The sequence below is a fragment of the Sebastes fasciatus genome, chromosome 11, assembly GCF_043250625.1.
Source record: "Sebastes fasciatus isolate fSebFas1 chromosome 11, fSebFas1.pri, whole genome shotgun sequence".
Lineage (NCBI taxonomy): Eukaryota > Metazoa > Chordata > Actinopteri > Perciformes > Sebastidae > Sebastes > Sebastes fasciatus.
In genome coordinates, this window is record NC_133805.1 from 24,480,614 (window position 1) to 24,494,854 (window position 14,241).

Consider the following 14,241-nt stretch of genomic DNA (forward strand, 5'->3'; position numbering starts at 1 on the left):
ATACCACTTACTACTTTTAAACAGAGGGTCATTTTATTAAAATTTCATTTATTTTATTTTATTAATTTATTTGACAGGGACAATACATGTAGGCTTTGTTACACTTAATAAGAGTGCAACCAATGCAATGTATAGGACTTCTAGCACATGGCTAATTTGTAGACCTTGCCCCTGGTTAGGTTTTTAAGAAAAAATACATAATTCCACATCATACATAAAATCAGATATTACAACATTGTACATTACAATCAATTTACTTATGTATGTTCCCAATCAGAAATCAGTTATCACAGGTTTGGTTTGGTTTCAGCCAGTGTTTCACCTTTTCATTCAACGTTTTCAGATCTGGTTGCATTTTTATTTCCATTGGTAGGGCATTCAAAAAATGTATTCCTTTTACTGAAAGAGATGACTGACCAAAGGTCGTTCTGTACTGTGCCACTCTGCAGTTATCATTTGTTGATCCCCTAGTGGCTATTCTATTGGTATTCACTTTTGTGACATAAGGACAAAGTACAGCTAGGGCGAGATTGTTCACACATTTAAAAATCAATTTCATTCAAGAAAACTTGCTAAAACTATCAAACTGGGACTTTATAGCATTCATACTTTTCAAGTAATTCATTGTAAAAGCTTTTAGAAAATGAACAGTAGCAAGACATACTCCTAATAAATACAGCTATTTAAACTTATCCATCTAAAGCTGACTTTCAGTAAGTAATTCAACTTAAAAATAGTGAACTTATTGCTGTGTGTCACAATCATATCAGAGTTTCTATTGGCCCAAAGCTACGTGGGTGGGAGTAATGGACACAATATGCTTGTTTTATATCCATCTGTAGATTTGCATTTTTTAATAATACAGCACATTTTTATAATATATAGCAAATTATTTCGCAGACCCCCTGACAGAGTACCACGGACCCCTTGGGGTCCCCAGACCCCACTTTGAGAATCACTGGTATACAGTATGTTTAATAAAACCAATCTAACAAACCTGAATTTAAGATTTATTTTTAAAAAACAGTGCTAATAGAGAATTAATACTGGCATTTGGCCTCTACAACAAACACTTGAAAGTGTCATGCACACAAACAGATATGTGACACATTGTATTCAGTAAATAGTGAGACTGAAAAAAAGTGAAGTGAAATAATCAATTTTGACCTCCGAGAGCAAAGAGTTAGAAGAACTGTTGACTGAAGGTTTTGCCCTTTTGGAATTATTCATAGAGGAATATATTAAATATAAATGGCTCCTTTTTGTGTTTATCTTGTTTATTGTTTTCATAATAAAGGAATACATACATAAACACAAGAGTTTGTGATTACACAAAGGACATTGCAGATATCCTGACAAAGGTTTTTGACATATGACATACAGAACCCCACCGGCCTGTGAAACAAAGCCTGCTGCGAGTTGTGCATCCTCGCTCAAGTATGGCTAATCACAGATGTATAATAAAGATCCCGACCCCTATTATACTCCTAATTCCTCCAGCAGCTACAGGCCGGTGATTGATTCAGTTCATCACGCATTGAACATTGTCCATATTAGAAGAACTGCATGACTGATCATTGTACTCACTGGCTGCCAGCCAGCTATGATAGAACCAATTACACCTGCAGCCCAGCCGATGGCCCTCCTTAACCTGTGAAAATGATGATCTGGTGCTAATGAAGTGAGTGAATTTGAAATGCCATCTGCTGCTGCCGCACCACCACTTATCGCTCATAAGTTTTCAAGGGCACTGCATTCAAAAAAATGTGATGAATATTCTCATAAGCAATTACAGAACAGGACTAATGTATAGGAATGCTATAATTAAACTTGAGTGGAGCATTTGTACATTTACATCATTCTGTGCCTTTAATTTCACCTTGCTACTCCCATTTGTTCTGAAAATGGGTTAAAGGCGGAGAGAAGAGTTACTCAGAAGTAAAAGTTTAGTTTGAGTCAGGCGGTGAATTTGCAATGCTATTTCTGTTGTTATAAAGAGCCTACAGCTAGTGGCACTGTGATGTTGTATAGGCATATAACAATAACAATGCTAACATACTGATGCTAAGACGGTATCATGTTTACCACGTTTACCATCTTAGTTTAGCGTGTCAGCATTTGCTAGAGCAGCTGATTAGACTGTTGTCAGGCTATTAAATAGGCATTATCAGACAGTCGCTATAAGCCTCATAGATTGTGAGTCAATAGGGGCCTACTACACCCACTAGTAGGTTTTATCATCTATTCACATGGTAGATCACCAAAATAAGGTAAAAAGAACACAACAGCGACCTCTAGTGACCGCAGTAATTATGACAGGAGCAGAAGCGGAAGTCAGGCGCTGTAGTGTAGACAGTGTGAAACTCCATAAGGGGTGGAGGTCGGGGATGATGGATGATGCACGGGACACCAAATACAGGATTTTCACCCAGGGGACTGGAGTTCACATCCCGTGCGAGACCAACAACATGTAGTTTTGTTCGTAGTTATTTTAACTCAAAACACAATGTTTTTCCCTAAATTTCCCTAATTTTTTTTTTTGCCTAAACTTAAAGTAGCTGTAGTTTTGTTGCCTAAACCTAAAGAAGCTGTTTTATTTGTGTTCAAAACGTGACATTTTATTCAGTTTTACGTGTTAGAACGTGTTGCTTTTAAGTTTCACTTTCACTTTTACAACGTAGTAGGTGTAGTAGGCCCATAATGACCCACATCTATGGTGCATAAAGCGGCTGATAACGCCTATTTAATGGCCTGATAACACTCGAATAGGGTGGCTAGTACTACACACAAAATACAACTGAGGCTGATGGGAATGTCATGTCAAGTTTTTGGTCATAAACCTAAGCATTGGGCAAATTAAACTTATTACAATTCATTCTGAGAGACACAAATACTGTATCTATACGGTGGTGGAGGACGTTTTCAGATTCTTTACTTAAAGGAACAGTGTGTAGCATTTCAGTGGATTTATTAAATGGAATATAATATTCATAACTATGTGTTCATTAGTATATAATCACCTAAAACTAAGAATTGTTGTGTTTCCGTTAGCTTAGAATGAGCCCTTCATATCTACATAGGGAACGGGTCCTCTCCACGGAGTCCGCCATGTTTCTACAGGAGCCCAGAACGGACAAACCAAACACTGGCTCTACTGCGACTTTCTTGACTTGTAAAATTATGTTTTAAATGGACAAACATTATGTGTGTGATTCATGGCGCAATTCAAATGGGATGAACAAAATATTTGTCTCTCTCGTTGACTACCGTTCATATTTTTTCCGAAATAAGGTCCCACGGCGGTCCACCGGAAGGGACGGGACTTCGCCTCTCTGTAGTTTTTGTGACATTGCAGTCAAAACCACAAAAGTCAACATGGTTTCACTGGAGGAAAAGTTAAGGATTCATCTTCTGGGAACGGGGAACGTCTGAACAAAATTTTATGCATCCATCAAATATTTGTTGAGATATTTCAGTCTAGACAGACAGATCCACAGCCATGTTGATAAAAATGGTGTGAGGCTGGAGGGAAAAGTGAACTTTAAGTTTAGTCGGGTAGAACTTTCCAATGCTGCTCGTCATGTCATACAAGGTTAATAAAAAAAAAAAAGATAGTTCAAGTTGTTTTTCAGTCAGTGAAAATAAAGTTTCCACCCACAGAAACATAGTATGCATCTTTTTTCTTTCTTTTTTTTACCACAGATTGTTTGTGAAAATGAAAACCACAACACTAACAGGCAGGTTGTTTTTTTTGGGAGGAACGGGTTTATTTCAAAAACTGCTATCATCCATAGCTGTACAACAGATGCAATGAATACAAATGATCCATAATAATAGCCACATTTTTTAACATGCTGATAGTAAAAAATAGTCATCTTTTGTTAACCATAAACAGAATGTAAACAAAATGCATCTTATCATGTATAACGAACGACAAACATGACGATGCGTACAACACTGTGTGGAGACACTGTGAATAAATTACACATAATGTGTACATTTCAGCAAAATGTACGAATAAAACAACAAGTGTTCCTCTTACATTCATATTTAGCTCTCTGCCAGTGTCGCGGCTCGTCACAGTTTTCAACGCACAGAAACAGAACAAACATTACAACAAAAGAGGGCGTTTCATGGTTTCATCTTGTACGTTTATGCACAATACAGACCATAATATATTAAGAACACAATATATTGTCCTTATTTTCTCAGAAAGGCAATCAGCTTGAAGGGAAATGATTGATTGCTCTTTGCCGTTGATCTTGCAGTAAGTCTGGAGAATATTCATAACCAGCATTTAGATGAAGTATACATCAGGAGTGTCATGTTCTAATGAGGTAAACAAGCAAAAAAAAAACAAAGTTTGAAAACTCTTCCTCTGCTGTCAGTCACTCCCGTCATTGCTTTCCTTTAATTTCAAATACACCTTCTTGATCAAGAAGGTATTGCTGGCATCTGTTCTCCCAGCTTCTTATTGTAGGCTCCTTTTTCCCCCAACTTGAAAAAACCTGAAAAGACAAGACAGACCGCAGTGAGAATTCATTATTATTGCTTTTCACAGTAAACCTACATTATGAGCTGCTTTATCTGCAAGATTTCACTGTGAGGTGTAAAACAAAGCAGGCTGCGACTAACATTAAAATAAACGAATGCTTCTGATATTCCCTACTGAGATATCCACCTGAGGACAAACAGTTCATCATGTTAACGATCCATCATGTTCAGAGCGGCTGAAAAGGATTTCTGTTATCAGGCACTCGACGACAGCACGGAGGAAATGTCAGCCACGAGGCAAATTAAATCTCAAAGCCATTTGTTCATACTAAAAAAATCAGGGGGATTTAAATGTCGTGTGATGGAAAGTGCGGATGAGACGGAGTCGTATCTGTGCGGCTGCTCAGACAGTCATCAGTGATAACTGCAGAGAAGCTGCCTCTTCCACACACCGCCAGACGGAGGGAATGACAGGCCATTTAGAAGACGGGATGAGCAGCGTTTCTCACTCGGCTTAAAAGTGTAAAAATAAGATCTTTTGAGTCGCTGTTGCTCCCGACTACAAGTTACTATGCTCCATACACTGTTAAATGTCTATTCTCAAAATGAAATGTCAGTTTGTTTCCATATAAATAAAGAATTATCTCCCTTTAAGCGGAGATTAAATACTGACCTTACTCAGTTGTCAATGTCCGATATGTGATTCTCTATCTGCATATAAAAGAGAAAAACAGAGACATCAGTGAGATAGACATCCATTCTTATAACTGGTCCTTCTTCAAATGAAACAATTACTTTTCTTTTGTTAACTTTAAGTTTGTTGCCTTTGAACGACATAACTGTGCAAAGGAGGCTGTTGTGGGCTCAGTCTTAAAGCCAGAGTGAAGATGCTGGTATCAAATAGAACTAGAAAGGAATCCATTGGTACCAACCATGTCATGCTAGCATGACGGGAAGGAGGCTAAATAACGCTCCAAAGTTGGGCTAAAATTTGATGAGGAAAAACTGACATTGCCGTTTTCAAAAGGTGTCCCTTAACCTCTGACCTCAATATATGTTACTGAAAATGGGTTCTATGAGTACCCACGAGTCTTCTCTTTATAGACATGCCCACTTTATAATAATCACATGCAGTTTTTTTAATGCAGTACAAATTTGTTATTTTCGCATATTCTAAAATAATGTGTTTGAATATTTCTGCATACTGAGGTCCCTAAACAGTCTTGGAATTACATAAATTGGGTATCACTGTAAAGCTGAGACTCTGACTCTGAGCCCAATTGCATTAATGCATGATGAAGTTAGTCCCCATAGTAGCCATTTCATTGTAATGAGACCATTTTTTGAAACTTGACCTCACTGTATAAAATGACATGTAGTGACCTCTAGGATAATCACAGCCTCATGAAACTTTACAGCCACAAACTAGAGACCTAGAGCATTCAGAGGATGGATGACTTTCCTAGGTAGATTGACGATAAGGGGATTTCTGAGCAGTTTCCAGAACCGAAGTCCAATCGCCGAAACATACAACTCTTGCAGATACCTCCAAATGTCTATTGTGGGCCTCAGAGGGATCACATGGATGGCTTTTTCACCAGGTAAAATATCAGAATAAAAGAATGTAGAACTGCTTTTAAAGTTACTAAAAACTAAATAGTTATAAATTCTTCTGCTGGAACATATTGATTGATTTCCCACAATAAATGAGGACACAAAAAACAATGTATAGATAAAGATATATAGATACACACAAAGAGAAAACGCTAAGGAAAAGAAAGTTTATTATTCTCTCATACATAAGCTACATTTCTTCATCAGAAAGTACAAATTTTGGTTGAGTAACTTGTCTTCCAGGTACAGTAGTGCATAAAGCATCACCATGTTTTTGAAATGTCTTTCGTAGAATACATCAGTTTTTCCATGGCCAGGCAGCTCGAGAGGCTCTTCAGCCACTGATTAATAGTTGATGCTTCAGATTTTTTCCATTGAAGAGCAATAACATATTTCTTTTCACTCCTTATTGAAACAGTAAATGTCTTCTTGACCTGCTCACCATGTCGCTGGTGCCTTCATCTTCAAATTCGTCTTCGCCGCCGTCCGTCATCTCCCCCGCCTCCACCTCGGCTGTCCCTTCCGCCTCCTCTCCACCGGAGAAGTCTGCTGCATCACCATGGAGACGCTCACACACCTCCTCTTGTTTCCTCTGCATGTCTGTGAAAAGAGAGACTGGCAGTTAACATCAGAGCATAATGGATTTATTGAACTGACATCTTGTTTTTGCTAATGGAATAATCTTTCAGACAAGCCGCTCTCTAAAGCTTTAATATTTTTTGTATCACTCTGCCCTGCGTGTGTCTTTCATTTCCACATGTATATATGCAGCAGACGCGTCCTCCCCTCCCATCTGTCGAATCTTACCGCCGTCAGAGCGATGTTGCCTCTCAATCCTCTCCAGCCTTCCCAGCAGTGAGTCGATCTTTGTCTTGATCTGCGACAGCTCCTTCTTGATTGTTAGGAGCTGGTCTGTCTTCACTGTGAGCATACATAAATAAAGTTAAAAGGCATAATTAATGTGATGTCTGACAAGGAGACAGACGCGGTTACAACAGCTACTGCAATGCTCAGACACGTTTCAGTAGCCAAGTTTGTTGCCAGAAATGTGGCTGAGGCACAATTAGAGAAAAGGGCATACGAATGGAAGCCAAAGATTATGATATATTTTACTTGTGTTGCTTTATGTGGAGAATACAGATTAGTATATGTGAGAGTACGAGCAGTGCAAAGGCAACTGTTGAACAATTAAAGGAAATTATGGTTTCATACAATCTGGATCTTATTTTCGCAGTTTTGGCCATCATTCCCATCAGTAATAATAACACCGTACTCACCAAATTAAAGGAATGTTGGAAATGTTTTAAAATGTGCTTATTCATTTTTTTGAATGAGAGATTTTGTAGGTGCTGGTAGGTCGGTTTTGTTACCTTCAGACAGAGTCAGGCTAGCTGTTTCCCCCTGTTTCCAGTCTTTGTACTAAGCTAAGCTAACCGGCTGAAGCCTTATATTTAAAAGGTACTGTTTGTAACTTCTTACACGTATAAATCACTGCGGGTCGGTGTCCCATGCGCGCTCGCGTGTGGCTACGCTGTTCCAACAAAAACTACACGGAAGCACCAAAACCGCAAAGTTATATCTAGTGAAGCCCGTCTTGCAAAATAGTGTTGGCTCTTCCTGCTTCGGCCTCCCGACCGCGGTAAGAAGACACAGGGGAAACCGTAGCTTTGGTCTCCAGGGCCGGCTGTAGTCTGCTTCTCTTCTCCTCTGCCTGCCTGATTGCCTTCACTCACACACCGCGCTCCTTGTCACTCGCTCTACCTCTCACGTGCATGCGCGCACACCACACTGCAGAAGAGTTAGTTTAGCTCTGAGAATATCTAGTGAATGTACAGTGGACGTTTGTGCAGAAATAAATGCTGCAGCTCCTCCAGACCAACAGAGGCTTTCCGTGTCGTTTCCTGCTGCTGATTGAATAGACAGTGCACCGGAGCAAGTAACGTTATCGTCTCCGACCGGGCCTGCAGTGTCTCCCCTGTTCCTTCTGACCGCGGACGGCGGGCTGAAGCAGGAAAGCACTAGGATCAGCATTGATTCATGGAGAGACCTTCGTCTGTTCAGCTAACATTACTGCCAAGCAGGTGAAATATAGAGTGATATTGTGTTTTAGCTGACGTGTGTCGCCTCACTGTTTGAATTTTTTTTGGGGGGGTTAGTTGGACAAAAAAAACACATCACCTTGTGCTCAGGTAAACTGTGTTGGGTATTTTTCACTGACATTTTACACACCAAATGACTTATCAATTAATCAAGAAAATAATCAAAGATTAATCCAAAGTATCATAACTTATAGAAATGATGGACAAAACTACAAAAATAAGACCCAAGTTGTAATAAACTGTCATTTTCCTTTTAACAGAGCAGGAAAAAGTGAGTTAGAAGAACAAAAAGGGACAAAGAGAACATACGTTTAGGGACTGTGATGGAAGAGCCGACATTGAGCGCTCGGGAGGAGGAAGAGGAGGAGGAGGAAGAACAGGCCCTGACTGCAAAGGAGGATTTGGCTCGGCGTGTGGACGGGACGACTAGCCGCGAGCGTTTGATGGGGATCACAGCACGGGTCGGGGGCACGACACGACCGTGGTACTCAAAGAGTCTGAAGACACATGAGAAATATAGTTGCAGCAATCTTAGCAACAATAGAAAGGTATTACAGTGCAGAAAAAGACATTTTCTTTCAAAGCAGGGAGACGTATTTCTGGATTTATTATGGGCATTGAACAGCAAAGTGCGTCATCAAGCTGGTGTTTTTTGTTTTCAGTAGTCACTCCTGCGGTCTCTAGATGTTGTTATTCAAGCAACACTTACAAATCCCCTAATAGGCATGCTGCAAAAGATGTCTGAATGATAGAGGTACATATTGAACAACGCCACGGCCATTCAATCAAATCCTGTTCCCCGTTGCCTTCAACACATCAAATTGCTAAAATAGCAATAATGACTCAAAGCTGAAGGATTCAACTCTCATCAGGGATATTGCAAAAGCAGAGGAAGTAAACAATCCAATGAAAATGTCAGAAAGAAGACACATTCTCTGCCTTGCCAGCGCAAATGCTCAGCCGGGGGACTATCTGACATTCAGTACTCGCCTATGCGGATAAAAGCATCATTAGTAAGTCCAACAGAGAGGAATAAAAACCTCCCCAATATGACATTCATTATGCTTATGATAATGTAGTTACTTTGCCTCAGATGGAAATGGGGCTATTCTGTTCAAAACTCATCTTTATCCAAGTAGCTGTCTCTGAAATGGGAAGAAAGGAGGGTGAACACTGAAGGGCAAAATACCAAGAGGAAAGGGACTTGAAAAACAACGTGGGGAGTTAAAAAGGACAAATTACAGTCAGACTGTGCTGTTGTTTACTGCCAGATAATCTTTTTTTACATACCTGCTGTAGAAATCATCTCTGTAGTAGTCATAGTCAAACTCGTAGCCACTGTGAAGATAGAAGAGACGATTTTTCTGTCACAGCGTTAAATGCATACATTTTGTGAGTGTGTTTTCAGGGAAGAAACAAAATCCTGACACAAGACTGAAGACACTAACGGGCAAGATTGAGAGGAAATTAAAACATGACAGTTAAACACACACCTAAAATTAATAACTTGCTCTGTGCTTTCTTGAAGAAATAATTTGACAGTTTAGGAAGTATGCTTTTTCACCTCCGAGAGTTAGAAGGCAAGATTGATACCACTTTAATGTCTGTACAGGGAATGGAGATTGCAGAGTTTTCTGGGGCGGCGCCACCATTTTTGGAGGGTAGCGTACGGAGCTACGGTAGCTGTTATTATCTGTCACCGGCAAAGAGTATAGAAACAAAGAAGTGAAACTCTGCTGCTTTTTTGAAAATGCCCGCTAGATGGCGCTGCCGCAGTTTTTGACAGAAAACGACAATCAGAATCAGAATCAGAATCAGAACCTTGTTTATTGCCAGGTGTATGAGGTATACACCATGAATTTGCTTTGGTTTTGTTGGTGCAAATAAGCAGTAAAATAACAAAAGAATAGATAAAAACATTAGAATGAAATAACGCGCTCGCGTGTGGCTACGCTGTTCAGACAAGACTCCAACACAAACTACACGGAAGCACCAAAACCGCAAAGTTCTATCTAGTGAAGCCCGTCCTGCAAAACAGTGTTGGCCACGGTCGGAGGACACGGGGGAGACCGTAGCTTTGGTCTCCAGGACCGGAGTCGCTGCTGTACTCTGCTCCTCTGCCTGCCTGCTTGCTTTCGGACACACACCGCGCTTGTTCTCGTTCTCGCTATCGTTCATGTCTATGTAGAGCGAGCACAAGCGCGAGCCCGACGCAGACTTTAGTTGACTTAACGGCCACAGGTGTCGCTGGCATAATAAACATCAGACCCACGGGACTGCACCGCCCTGCACGCTTAGGCCTATATGACATATCCAGTTCTGCCAGCTTCCTGCTAGCTGTATGCGGCTGTAATAACGGATATATTGGCTGTAATTAATCACTTTTATTATCTTATAATACACCTATGGGCTGTATGCTGTAAGCCTGTACTGTGGTGGATGTATTAACATCTCTGTTCCCAAACAACCGGCTATCGGCCAGTAGCTAGTAGTGCTAGTAGCATGACATAAACAGAATTTAATGTAGCTGTAGGTTATTTACTACCACGCAGGGCAAAAGCACAGGGCACAACCTTTTATACATCCATGGTCAGGATTAAACAAACAAAACATAATGTTAACATGTTCATTAATGAGCTTTAGAGGTGCTGGTAGCTGGATGTTGTTAAAGAGCCAGGCTCGCTGTTTCCTCCTGTCTCCAGGCCTTATGGTAAGCTAACCTTGTCCAGGCTCCAGCTTCATATCGTACAGACATGAGTAATATTGATCATCTCATCGAACTCTCAAGAAAGTGAATAAGCCAATTCCCCCAAATTCCTTTAAAAGCCATAATGAACAGCTATTTTGTATTTGTTTTAGCCTGTTAAGATGTCAGCCATGTCACTTCTTGTGCTCTGGTTTTTCTTTGCTTCCAACAAAACACTAAAATGTCGAGAATGAGCGAATGTGTAATAACAACAACCACTGATAGCACAGTTAGGGAATTGGCTGTTCCTCCAGAAGGACCTGACCAGACAGCAGAATATAAGCACGGCGGGAAAACTAGGTCAGAAAAGCAATATCTGCCTGCTACAGTTGAAATAAGACACAACAAGAGATTCACACAGACCTGTAGAGGGACGAGAGAGGCCTCTTGGAGCCCATCTTAGGCCTGTATGGTTTTGGCTCTCCTGCCATGTTGATATCTGCAAACAAAACGAAAATCAGTGTCATGATGTGATACAGTAGCAGCGTATAGTATACAGAAAACATTCTGAATATACATTAATATGAAAGGCTGCAGCTACAATGAAATTCTGTGTGAAATAAGGGGGTCGAATGAATGCACTGTTTTGCCTTTAGTGAAAATATAACTGGGTATTTACATGTGCTGTGATGAAAGATAGCTATATATACGCTTCCAAGCTGTTTTCCCACGATAATACTGTCAAGATTGGTTTAACACATCACTGTATGTGAAGTAATTGCAGGGTACACAGACATGTAAACATATTCTCATATCTCCAAAATGCAATTTAGTTTGGAGTTTAAATTGGACCTGATGAGAACAGAAATTGTAGACATGATGCTACAGTGTTTGTAACTTCAGGGTCATTGGAAGACTTGGATAGAAATCACAGAATCACATTTAGTTTGAATGTAAGAATATAAACATAAAGATTTATAGGAAAAAACACTTGCCTATTGTACTATTCAAACATTGCATCCATGTTTAAATAACGTTTGTTATTAGAGTTTAAAAAAGTGCGTTCTGGAAGAATGTTTTGTCTCAAATGTTTAAGTAATTCATGTTGCGCCTCATTCCTCCGGGCTAGTCGATTAGTCAGTAAAGTCATTCATCAAGCAAAACTTCCAATCATTCTTTAGTTCAAACTTCTCACATGTCAGCATTTGCTGCTTATCTCTGTTTTATACAATTCAAAATTGAATATTTTTGTTGTTTTCGACTGTTGGTCAGATTAGAGCTGCAACGATTAATCGATTTGTTGGCAACTATTAAATTAATCGCCAATTATTTTGATAATCAATTAATCGGTTTGAGTAAACTGTAAAAAAAAAAAAAGAAAAAGTAAAAATTCTCTGATTCCAGCTTCTTAAATGTGAATATTTTCTGGTTTCTTTACTTCTCTATGACGGTAAACTGATTATCTTTGAGTTGTGAACAAAACAAGACATTTGATGACGTCATCTTGGGCTTTGGGAAACACTGATCGACATTTTTCACCATTTTCTGACATTTTATAAACCAAACAACTAATCGATTAATCAAGAAAATAATCAACAGATTAATCAACAATGAAAATAATCGTTATTTGCAGCCCACGGTCTGATAAAACAAGTAATTTGAAGACGAAACCTTGGCCACTGTGAACTTGTAGTGAGCATTTTTCACTATTTTCTGACATGTTACAGACAAAACGATTAATCGATTAATAAAGAAAATCAGTGCTAGATTAATAGATAATGAAAATAATTGTTAGCTGTAGCTGTACATTTCTGTATTGTATATATTGTTTGTACTCCACACCAAGTAATCACAGTCAATAAAATCAGAATCTTTTCTTTTCAGACACTATTAATCTTGTTTAGAGTTCGACCACCACACATTTTTCAACAGAGTACATAAATGCAAGAGGAACACATACTTCTCCATTTTGAAGTGAAAACATTACTGGAGTAAGTTACATGATTTTTTTTGGACAAAAATGAGAAATAAAACCACAGGGAGCAACTTTCAGTATCCCAACTTTGGGAGACGAGGGACTACACTAATTAGAAGATCTACTTTTGTGGAGAAAAACAGTGCAGGATGAGATTAGAGGAACAGCGTCTCTGACAAACACCTGAGGGCTGATTCCCTCTAAATCACTTCTCAGACACGGACACATGAGACAGGCTTCATTCTCACTGACTACTAAATTTCACCTCTTGGTAACCTCGCACATTCCCCCTCCCCATCTGAGAGAAATGGATTCCACTTGAGCATTCCTTCACTCAAGGCTGAATCTTTGCATTGAAGCCCTGCAGTCAATGTTGTAAGAAGGTGCCAGAAGGTCAGAGGCTGTAGCAGGTTCAGTTTTAGAGCTAGAGTGAGCTAGAGGTACAGCTAACATATGAAACTTAAAAAACACTGGTAACAACCATGTCATGCTAGCTTGTTGGGAAGGAGGCTAAACAATGCTCCAAATTTAGGCGAGATTTTGTCGAGGAAAAACTGGCGTTGCCATTTTCACAGGGGTCCCTTGACCTCTGATCTCAAGATACTGTATCTGAATGAAAATGGGTTCTATGGGTACCCACAAGTCTCCCCTTTACAGACATGCCCACGTTATGATAATCACATGCAGTTTTCTTAAATGCAGTATAAACGTGTTATTTTTGCCTATTCTAAAATGGTGTGTTTGAATATTTCTGCATACTGAGGTCCCTAAACAGTCTTGGAATTACATAAATTGGGCATCACTGTAAAGCTGAGACTCTGACTCTGAGTCCAATTGCATTCATGCATGATGAAGTTAGTCCCCATAGTAGCCATTTCATTGTAATGAGACCATTTTTTGAAACATGACCTCATTGTATAACATTACCTGTTGTGACCTCTAAAATAATCACAGCCTCATGAAACTGTACAACCACCATCTACAGACCTAGAGCATTCAGAGGATGAATGGCTTTCCTAGGTAGATTGACAATAAGGGGATTTCTGAGCAGTTTCCAGAACCGAAGTCCAATCGCCGAAAAATACAACTCTTGCAGATACCTCCAAATGTCAAAAGTTTTTGATATCAAATCACAGCCTGGCTTTTTCTATGGTGTTCCTCAAGGTCTTGATATCTTAACGTGGTGTATTGGAGGGATTATTGATCATTTTGATCAATTCTCGAGTTGTAAACAATTGTTAAATTTAGCACCAAATCTGTGTAACAAATGGTATCAACCCAAAAATTGCTGCAACAACTTATGAGACATAATAGAGCATGGGGATGGCCATCATACACTTCTATCATAATGTTCTAAGCCCTTATACACTTTC

The 14,241-nt window shown here is 39.5% G+C and overlaps 1 protein-coding gene across 8 annotated transcripts in view; it reads right to left on the minus strand.

Moving 5' to 3' along the window:
* Nucleotides 1–3,751: 3,751 nt before the first annotated feature.
* LOC141777481 (RALY RNA binding protein like) overlaps nucleotides 3,752–14,241 on the minus strand; it is a 58,121-nt gene continuing 47,631 nt past the window's right edge. For 5 of the 8 annotated variants that reach the window (XM_074651761.1, XM_074651764.1, XM_074651763.1 and 2 more), the window contains 6 exons: nucleotides 11,317–11,392; nucleotides 9,498–9,545; nucleotides 8,517–8,704; nucleotides 6,916–7,029; nucleotides 6,551–6,708; nucleotides 3,752–4,508 (listed from right to left, as the gene is read on the minus strand). In XM_074651761.1, coding sequence (XP_074507862.1) covers nucleotides 4,398–4,508; nucleotides 6,551–6,708; nucleotides 6,916–7,029; nucleotides 8,517–8,704; nucleotides 9,498–9,545; nucleotides 11,317–11,392 — 695 coding nt within the window. In that variant the 3' untranslated portion in view covers nucleotides 3,752–4,397. Of the gene's footprint in view, nucleotides 4,509–5,167; nucleotides 5,206–6,168; nucleotides 6,709–6,915; nucleotides 7,030–8,516; nucleotides 8,705–9,497; nucleotides 9,546–11,316; nucleotides 11,393–14,241 lie in introns of those variants that run through there. The other 3 variants (XM_074651766.1, XM_074651767.1, XM_074651765.1) reach the window with 3 other exon arrangements.